Source organism: Morus notabilis, unplaced genomic scaffold, assembly GCF_000414095.1.
Source record: "Morus notabilis unplaced genomic scaffold, ASM41409v2 Scaffold4987, whole genome shotgun sequence".
Taxonomy (NCBI): Eukaryota; Viridiplantae; Streptophyta; class Magnoliopsida; order Rosales; family Moraceae; genus Morus; species Morus notabilis.
In genome coordinates, this window is record NW_010359641.1 from 2100 (window position 1) to 11965 (window position 9866).

At 31.8% G+C, this 9866-nt stretch overlaps 1 protein-coding gene across 1 annotated transcript; it reads left to right on the plus strand.

Moving 5' to 3' along the window:
• Nucleotides 1-312: 312 nt before the first annotated feature.
• Nucleotides 313-6097, plus strand: LOC21384324 (protein disulfide-isomerase 5-4; the record flags this gene model as incomplete). The annotated part of the gene is made up of 14 exons (XM_024163542.1): nucleotides 313-403; nucleotides 831-925; nucleotides 1519-1576; nucleotides 1740-1924; nucleotides 2055-2112; nucleotides 2997-3037; nucleotides 3183-3257; nucleotides 3709-3765; nucleotides 4101-4167; nucleotides 4336-4476; nucleotides 4834-5055; nucleotides 5302-5454; nucleotides 5570-5647; nucleotides 5771-6097. Coding segments are annotated over 14 exons (1399 nt in total), but the record flags the coding sequence as incomplete, so codon positions are not given.
• Nucleotides 6098-9866: the final 3769 nt, after the last annotated feature.

Here is a 9866-nt window from a genome sequence, read left to right on the forward strand (position 1 = left end):
ATCTACAGTGAAAGCTCTCAAAAAATATTACATCTCAACTCGAATTGAAAACTCGAATCCGCGCGACGTGAACAAGGCATAAATACATAATAATTGTAATTAAAATAAGGTGAATACTGAAAAAAAGGGGAAGAACGATGAACCCAACTGAACTGCTTGGTTGTGTGTTAGTTTTTGTTGTTATTCTATTTTACTCCTGTTGTATTGATAGAGGACAGTGGTAGCTTTTTTATTTTTTTTTGGGTGCCTCGTCACACTTATAGAGATAGTTTCTCAGTTCTTGTACGTCACGATTACATTTCCTGTCCACAGGAAGATTCCGAGGGATTTGACAGAGGCATCGTTATCAGGGGCCGGGTTATCCATAATAGCAGCTCTTTCCATGGTGTTTTTATTTGGAATGGTACGCTAATCTTATCTATTTTCTGGGGTCTTTTGGTTCCGGATTTTGAACATTGAGTATTAAACATTTTTTTTACTATAAAATAATACTCTACAATATAGGTCTTGTATGTTGGCAGGCTTTCTATTTTGAGATCCTATAGATTTTACTAGGAGAACTACATTATGGCTCAAAATTTTTAGATGCACATGCATCCTATGTTCAACTATTGGATAATGGAAAAAACCGATCCAAGGCGTTGACACCTGATAAATGTTGGAAAAAAAAATTCAATGGATGAGATTGTCACCAAGCCTCTTATATTTGATTTCTCCTAAAAAATTTTGGTATTCATTTTCGATTTTTACTAAAAATTACTTGGATCATATTTGTCAATCTTTTGCCTGTTTCTTTGTGTCATGATGTGTTAAATTTATGTATCTTACAGGAACTAAATAATTATTTAACTGTCAGCACATCTACTTCTGTGGTTGTCGACCAGAGCACCGATGGGGACTTCTTACGTATTCATTTTGATTTAAGGTACAGTTCAATGGTCGCGTTAACATTTTAGTTTATTGTGAGCTGTGGAACACGATTTCATATCTAATATTAGCATCATGCTTAGCTATGTGCATTTGTCCTTCTGGTTGTGATATTCTTTTTTCAAAGCAACAACTAAAGTAGCTGTTGTTGAAAATTCTGTCCTGTGTTTTCAGTTCAGAGGTTCCATGTTTTATATTTGGGGACAGACTTTATTGATTTTCTGTGTGGGCCGATTATTCAGTGGTGCTGTGATTATTTATTTAGTGCTTTTGTTTAGATGCACACGTTTCTCCATATGTCGCATGTAATGATTAATCTACATTTGTGAAGTATATTTGCAAACACAAACACACACACTCTCTCTCTCTCTCACACACACACACAAACAAACTTGTGGAGGGGTTTTGATTAAATGAGATGAAGAATTGACAACATTCTGCCACAGATCTTTTTATAATTGTATTCTTATTTGGCAATTGAATGCTCATTTTGAAGTTCATGAATGTAGTACAGCCAGTAAAATTAATATAACCTTTCTGTATGTCCTGCATCTTGAGTGGTTGACTAATATCGCTTTTATTGTTCCGTAGCTTTCCTGCACTCTCATGTGAATTTGCATCAGTTGACGTGAGTGATGTATTAGGAACAGTAAGTTTCCACTTCCCAATTTGTCTTGGTTTGTTATTTCTATTAGATAAATTCGGATATCAAGTTTAAGATTCTCTTTATATGTTTTCCAATATTCTATTGGCTCTTTTTTCAATTTATTGATGTTGTGATGACGTGCTGAAATTCTCCTCCTTGTTTCCAGAACCGGTTGAATATAACAAAAACAATTAAGAAATTCTCTATAGATGCCAATTTAAAACCCACAGGTGCTGAGTTTCACTCAGGACCAGTTTCAAATTTCATTAAACATGGGGATGAAGTTGAAGAAGAATCTGGCGAAGGTTCTGTCTCGCTAACGGCTAATAATTTTGACCAATTTTCTCATCAGTAAGTGGGCCAAGTTTGACTTTCAATCCTCAATTGTAGTTCAGTTAGCTTCGCCTGTGGAAGTCTTGTGTTGCTATATTGCAATTACTCTAGTATTCTTCTCTTGATATTTGTGACAATTTTTTTGCAGGTATCCGATATTGGTTGTCAATTTTTTTGCTCCTTGGTGCTATTGGAGTAATCGCCTGGTAAATATTCTTCTTCTATCTCAGATTTTTGGTAAGAAAGTTTCAAGATGCTTATATTCACTAGTTTTCTCCCTTGTTGGCGTTTTGCATTCCAACTTAGGATGCTATTATTAAATGAAAGGAAGATTAATTGCATTCTAAAGGTTCAAGCTTCTACTTTCGATATCCAATTTTTCATTCACAAGTAAATGATAATGATAGAAGTTTACAACGTCAGTCCACTTCTCATATCTCTTTGTTTGGAACCTTCCTGCACGTTACTTTTAGAAATTTATTTCACACAGAATGCTACTTTGATTAATTCCTTTCTTACTTGCTTGTGTATCCAAGCCGATATACCTTAAGACGTGACCCTTATCTTTCCAATAAAGTTGTTGAACTTTTGATAACAAGAATAAAATTTTCTCCCCTGTATTTTTGAGTTTTAGGGTCATCTACATCTCCAAATTAGATGACCAAAACGTTATCAAATGGCAAGAAACTTTGAAAAAATTCTCTTGTCAGACCAAGTGCAGCCACACTCCGCAGCTCCAGCTCCCTCCTCCTTGAGTCCCTTTAACCCTTTATTTGAATTCTAGCTTGCCAAAACCTCAAATTAGTCTCTCCTCACCATTTTCTTTCTAAATACACCCTTGTAACTTGTATGCACCTATCCCTAACTGTGCACCATTGTTCTCTCTCCATGCGTATATATCTCTCCCTACCTATCTGTCTCTAGACGAACCCCACCCTTGTTCCCCATCTGTTCTTGGCTTCTCTGAAAAAACAATTTGTGGAATTAGATTACTCACTTGTTAAGAAGGCCGAATCAATATTATATTTCTTCTTGAATAAGACGGTGCTTGACTTAGTACTTATTGTGCATTTTTTTTCTTTTGTGCCAGAAACCTTCTTGGGAGAACGCAGCAAAAATAATTCGAGAAAGGTACCTTTTTTTTTTTTTTTTTAATTTTGTTTGCATTACCATTTACCCGGAAACAATTTTTGGACCCGTTTATTTAATGATTTTTTATAGGCTCATATAAAGTGCTTTATATTCAAAGTTTCATGGATGCTTCTTCTTTTTCCAGATTTGATCCAGAAATTGATGGACGGATAATTTTGGGAAAGGTTGATTGTACTCTAGAAGTTGACTTATGTAGAAGGTACATTTTATATTATGATTCTAAGTTTTCATTCTTAGACTAAATCAATTGCCTTAAGTATCTTAAAATGATCTCCATTGTACTATTTAAAATATTAAGCTAAATCAATTACGTTAACTAAATTGAAAAGTTCTCATGTGGTACTATTCCGTCCTTTTGTACTAATGAAAGATGGGCATTCATTTTAAGATAAGGCAATTGATTTAGTTAAGATTGCTGATTCCTCTAAAGTGGTGAGGAAAAGCTGAAAGAAAGCACATTTCATGCATACCTGTAAATCTTGGAATATTTTCTTCTTGAAAAAATATAACAGATTAGTAATAGAAGGGCTTGCAATTTCGCATGCTCCTTTTGGATGACAACTTTTTCTTCTTCTTTCTGCCTTTGCCTCTGATTTTACAACTTTGGATCTTTTTTGGTCTTGACTGACTGCTGCCTTCCAACAATTCAGGCATCATATACAAGGGTATCCATCAATTCGCATTTTCCGCAAGGGAAGTGATTTGAGGTAAAATTATATATTTCCTTTGGTGCTCTTAGCGTCTATTTAACTCAGTTGTTTAATCTGTCCCTCCGGAACATTCAGTGGTAGTGTGGCACAAAAAGGGTGTTTCTTATTGTATTGTTTAAGAGTTCCAAAGTGTTTAGTTATGGTGGTTATTTCAGGTGCTGCGTTAGTACAGCACTCTCTCTCTCTCTCTCTCTCTCATGCGCTTATATGTATTACACACACCTACACACCTATATATATATATATCCATTTTCCTTCTTCATCCGCCCACTTAAGAGAATATAGCTTTCCTTAATCGTTATTAATCTTCATCTGGCATTTTCCTATCGTAGGGACGACCACGGACACCATGACCATGAATCTTATTATGGAGACCGGGACACGGATAGCTTGGTCAAGGTACAAACTCATAGAGTCTGAGTTACCCCTGTTTTATCCCAAGTCTAACTTCGAGGTTTGACCAATGGCTTCGAAGGTTGACCTATTCATATTTGGGAATGTTGTTGGATATTGAGACTTTGAAAGAGAGTGAAAGATGGCCTGAACTTAAGTTTCCACTTATTGCAGACAATGGAAGCTTTAGTTGCACCTATCCAATTGGAGTCTCAGAAGCTACCTTCGGGAAGTAGCAATACAACTGAAAATACAAAAAGACCAGCACCAAAGGCTCCAGGATGTAGAATTGAGGGGCATGTGCGTGTGAAAAAGGTGGGTTTACGATGGTAATAGAGACATTAGAACTGCAGCTTAGAAATAAATGATTTTAACATGGAAAAAATGCGATTGCCAAAGTTACTCTTTGTTTCGCATCTAATGACAGTGAGCTTACCTTCTGGTGTGCTTTATGTTAATGGAAGCATACGTTTAAATACTTCTCATCTTGATCGAACTTGTTAATAAAAAAATGTACATCTTATCTGAATTCTGGGTTCTGGCCCTCCTTTTGTTTAGAGACCCTAGGAGGAAGCTGTACATGTAGGTGTTCATTTTTTTCTCTCTCTCCCTTGAATAGATAGATAGATGATTTTCTTGCTTTAAGATTTAACGCTGGAGTTGTAATTACAGGTTCCTGGTAACCTTATCATTTCAGCTCGTTCAGGATCTCATTCCTTTGATACTTCTCAAATGAATATGTCGCACGTCATATCACGTTTTGCATTCGGCAAGAGTATTGCACCTAAGCTGATGAGTGATATGAAGCGATTGTCACCTTACCTTGGGAGAAGCTATGAGAGATTGAATGGTCGGTCATTCATAAATCACCGTGAGGTAGATGCAAATGTTACGGTGAGTTTGCCACAACGATGAAACCCTTTCTTTCTTTCTCTCTCTCTCTCACTTTTTTTTTTTTTTTGTTACTGGGATACTTCTCAATTCGGTTACGTGGAAAAATAAATAAATAAATGGAGAGAGGAGTAAATCCTCCACTCGAGTTTAGAAGATAAAAAACTAGCCATAATGGCTAAAACAAAATAAAAAAATGCAACATTGAAGATCTTATCCATTCAGTATTTCTGAATGTTGCATTTGCAGATAGAGCATTATCTTCAAGTGGTTAAAGCCGAGGTTATAACAAGAGGATATCATACATTAGTTCATGAGTACGAGTATACCGCCCACAGCAGTGTAATTCAGAGTCTATACATACCTTTGGCGAAATTCCATTTCGAGCTCTCTCCACTGCAGGTAGTGAAGAGACAATAATTTACTTTTATTGTTGTTAATTTTCATTTCAATCTATATATGAAAATTTTATTCTTTTACTTCGCTATGATTCTTATCTTTTACCTTCCATGACTAGGTTCTAATACAAGAAAATAAGAAGTCATTTTCACATTTCATCACAAACGTGTGTGCCATTATTGGAGGTGTTTTCACGGTTAGTACTTTTTACTGCCTGTATAATTTAGCAAAAAAAAAAACGCCTTTATTCTTGTATCTTTCCTCATACTCTCAAGAATGCCGATCTCAAAATACTTTTTCTTTGGGTTCACCGTTTCAGGTAGCTGGAATACTGGATTCAATTCTTCACAACAGTTTTAGGCTGATGAAAAAGGTTGAACTAGGCAAAAATTTTTGATAGGTTAGTTGAACTTTCTCAATGTATAATAATAAAACCTGGTTTTCCAATAATACCCAGTTTAGTAAGGATTTTTTTAATATTTTATTTTTTATTTGTCAAAATGGTGTCAAGGAATTCTTCAGTTTTATATGTGCAATGAAGCATGACAAGACAACAGAATATTATTCTAATGCACGAGATTAGCTTATATTGGGTGTATCTTGACCATAATGTATGCAGAGAGCATAATAATAGAGTAACCAATAAAACCACTCCCTCATATATATATATATATATATCCTGTTTTGTTTACCCTTTTTTTTCTTCTTGAATATGCTCTTAATAAATGGATGGTTTTCAAAAGGGGGGTTGGATTAGGCCTAAGAATGTCCGATGTTGTTAGCCAGAGATGAAAGATATGAAGGGTCACATAACGACAATAGAGACACTATTAGAGTGAAAATGATGGAATTAGTATTCCTTCAACATCATAATGCTACCAACATAATTGAGAAAAGTTGAATGTAGAGAACCATAATTCCTGTGTACTATTGTTTTCTGTAGAAATTGCACTAGATAAACTGGCTTGTTTTAGATAGGGTGTTTTGAAATGTGGCTTGGTTATTAGAATATCACATACATGACTTGTCTTTTGAATCTGAGGCAAAGAATACCCTTTAAGCTGTAAAACGTTTTTGCGTTGAATTTGACTTTATTTTAAGGGTTAATCCCAAAAGTAGTCCGTGAGATTTACCTTCAATCCTATTTTGGTCCATGATTTTAAAATGTTCCACAGTTGGTTTTTGAAGTTTTATTATGTCTCAGTTTTTGTCTTTCTGTTAGGTGTTAAATATTTGACGGAATCTATGTAAATTAGGGACTAAAATTGAAAACTACTAAAATTTAGAGACTGAAAATTAAGTTTCATTTTTTTTTGTATAGTTTTACTCTAAACTTTAGATGTTTTTGTTTTTAGTTTTTAATTTCTATATATTCCGTTAATTATTTAATACCTAGTTAACGGAAGGACAAAAATTAAATCAAAGTAAAACCTAGAGACCTATGGGACGTTTTAAAAGTCAATATTAAAGTGTAATTGAAAGTAAACCTGATGGAGCATTTGTGATATTAACCATTATTTTAATGACTTTTTTGTATATCTATGGCTACTGTATGTTCATATGTGGATTTTGCATATATATTTTTGTCCTTTTTATAATGACGTTGCTTGTATTTTAATGACATAGGCCAGAACAATTCTAACATTGTTTTTGATCGTTTTTATAATGGCTTCTATGTTAATGACATGAGCTACAACAATTATTTGTCGGGAACAAGAGTACTGATACACACATTGTTTTGGTCATTTTCTTAATGATATTGCTTGTATTTTAATGATATGAACTAGAGGCCTGGAATTGATCTCATTTTTGTTTTTTACGTTTTTCAAAAAGGAAAAAATGAAAACGTTTTTAAAACGGCATTTGGCGTAATAAAGACAAAAATAGAAATGAAAATGATTTTTTAGTTAGTGTAAAATGAGAGAAATAAAAAACGATTTTTAGTTGTTTTTTATTTTTTATTTTCATTTTCTTCTCTCGAGTAGAGAGAGATTAATGAACTTTTTATACTGAAAATAATATCTTGATAAAATTACTAAACATATTTTTAAAAATGATTTATATCTGAAATTGTAAACGTTTTTATTTTTAATTTTATACAAAATAAAATTATTTTAAAATGAGTTTCATACGCGCCCAGAGTATTTTTGGTAGATTTAAAATATTGAATACTGATATCTTTTTCTTTATGAGATCTAATTAGTTAGAAAGCGGTTGTATATCCCACTAAATATGGTTAAAATGATAACTAAAGTCCCCTTCATTTCACTGATTCGAATTTAAAATTTAAATTTTGATACAGTAAAAAGCTCTAAAAAACAGTCACATTTAATTTTTTCGCTACCGTAAATCACATCTCAACTCGAAATAAAAACTCAAATCAACGAACTAAACGGGTTATAAATATCAACTTTTTGATGATTTGAATTTTAAAACTTGAAAATAATGTTATATCCTCAACAAAAATTAAATTAATTTGTGATATAATGATATTGCAATTCTTTTTTTTTTTTTTTTTTTGGATTTGATGTGAAAAATTAATATAATTACATAATAAGTTATTCAAATATCGTTATATAATTAGGCCCTCTATGAAATATTCTCAAACTTTAAGTCATATTTAAATTTCAGAATTGTAATTCGGTCACGTGTTATTAACCCTTGTTTTCTTTAATAGAATGGTGTCTGTTTAAATAATATATTCATTACATAAGAGACACGATTAGACAGGGATTTTTTCTACTAAGTAGTAGTTGTGTTGTTATTATTATTAAGATAAATTTTGCTTTTCCCCTCGAACTATAAATTTTGTCATGCCCCTTAATCTTATGTTAAATACAAAAAATTTCAGTGATGATTGCAAACTTTTCCCTTTTGTTAAATTTTTGGAGGAAAATGACATGTGAAATGCAAAATTAACTCCTTAGATTACGATTTTTAATAGAAATAAGACGTATCACACATAATGAGCGCAATTGAACAATTTAATAAATAATTACTTTATTAATTCTTCCTTTGAGGAGTTGTTTTTCGTACTACGCATAACTTTCTCTTTAATTTACTTGACCTAAGAAACTTTAGGAGTCCATCAATGACGGTCAACAATAATAATAGAAGTACAAATTTAATGAAAGAAAAATGCAAATTACTGAAGTTTGGGAAGAGAAAAGGCTAAAATTAAAGTTTAGGAAATATGTTGTGACAAGACCTATAATTAAGGGGAAAATCGTGAAATTTTTCACCAACACCAGCATCACCATCATCATCTTCTAGAGTCAATAATTGGTTTAGTAGTAAACAACTTAATTAATTAGGCAAAGGCAGAAAACAACAACAGTCGTGCATGGTGAGCGGTGAATTATTTATTATTATTATTATTATTATTATTTTGATAATGTGAGCGGTGAATTATTGAAGTGGGTTGTAAATGCCCATGGGACCCTATCAAACGTAGAGGAAAAATTAGAAAAATCAAACTGAATATGAGTCTTATTCATTTTACAGATTTGAGTTTAAAATTTAAATTTTATTATAGTAAAAAGCTCTTAGAAGTAGTAATATCTAACTTTTTTACAAAACTCAAATTAGCGAACTAAACGGACCCTTAAAAATTTATATACGCCATAGCAAATTGTTTTTCAACTACCGTTTATCTCATATATAAAATTACTCTAATTTATCTCTGTTTAAATAGTTTCTCATATATGAGTATTTTTCAAATGCAGCTCTCATAATTTTTTTTAATAATTACTTTACTAATATCATATTTTCTCAAATGTGTCTTTACTTTAATATTATTTTTTTCATATGTATTCGATAAATAATTTACTTTCTAGTTTGTTTCACTAAAAGCTTTGTTTTTCTTTTAATTGTGCTTAAGTATTTTATTTTATAGTCTTTACTAAACTAAACTCTTAAATAAATACTAAAGTTAATAAAGAAATTTAAAATTTTTATATAAAAAAATATAACACGTTAAATACACGCGCTACGCTCGTGTTGGAGTCTTATTTATTTTACAGATTTGAGTTTAAAATTTAAATTTTATTATAGTAAAAAGCTCTTAAAAATAATAATATCTAACTTTTTTACAAAACTCAAATTAGCGAACTAAACGGACCCTTAAAAATTTATATACGCCATAGCAAATCGTTTTTCAACTACCGTTTATCTCATATATAAAATTACTCTAATTTATCTCTGTTTAAATAGTTTCTCATATATGAGTATTTTTCAAATGCAGCTCTCATAATTTTTTTTTTAATAATTACTTTACTAATATCATATTTTCTTAAATGTGTCTTTACTTTAATATTATTTTTTTCCTTATAACTCTCTTAAATATTATTTTTTTCATATGTATTTTATAAATAATTTACTTTCTAGTTTGTTTCACTAAAAGCTTTGTTTTTCTT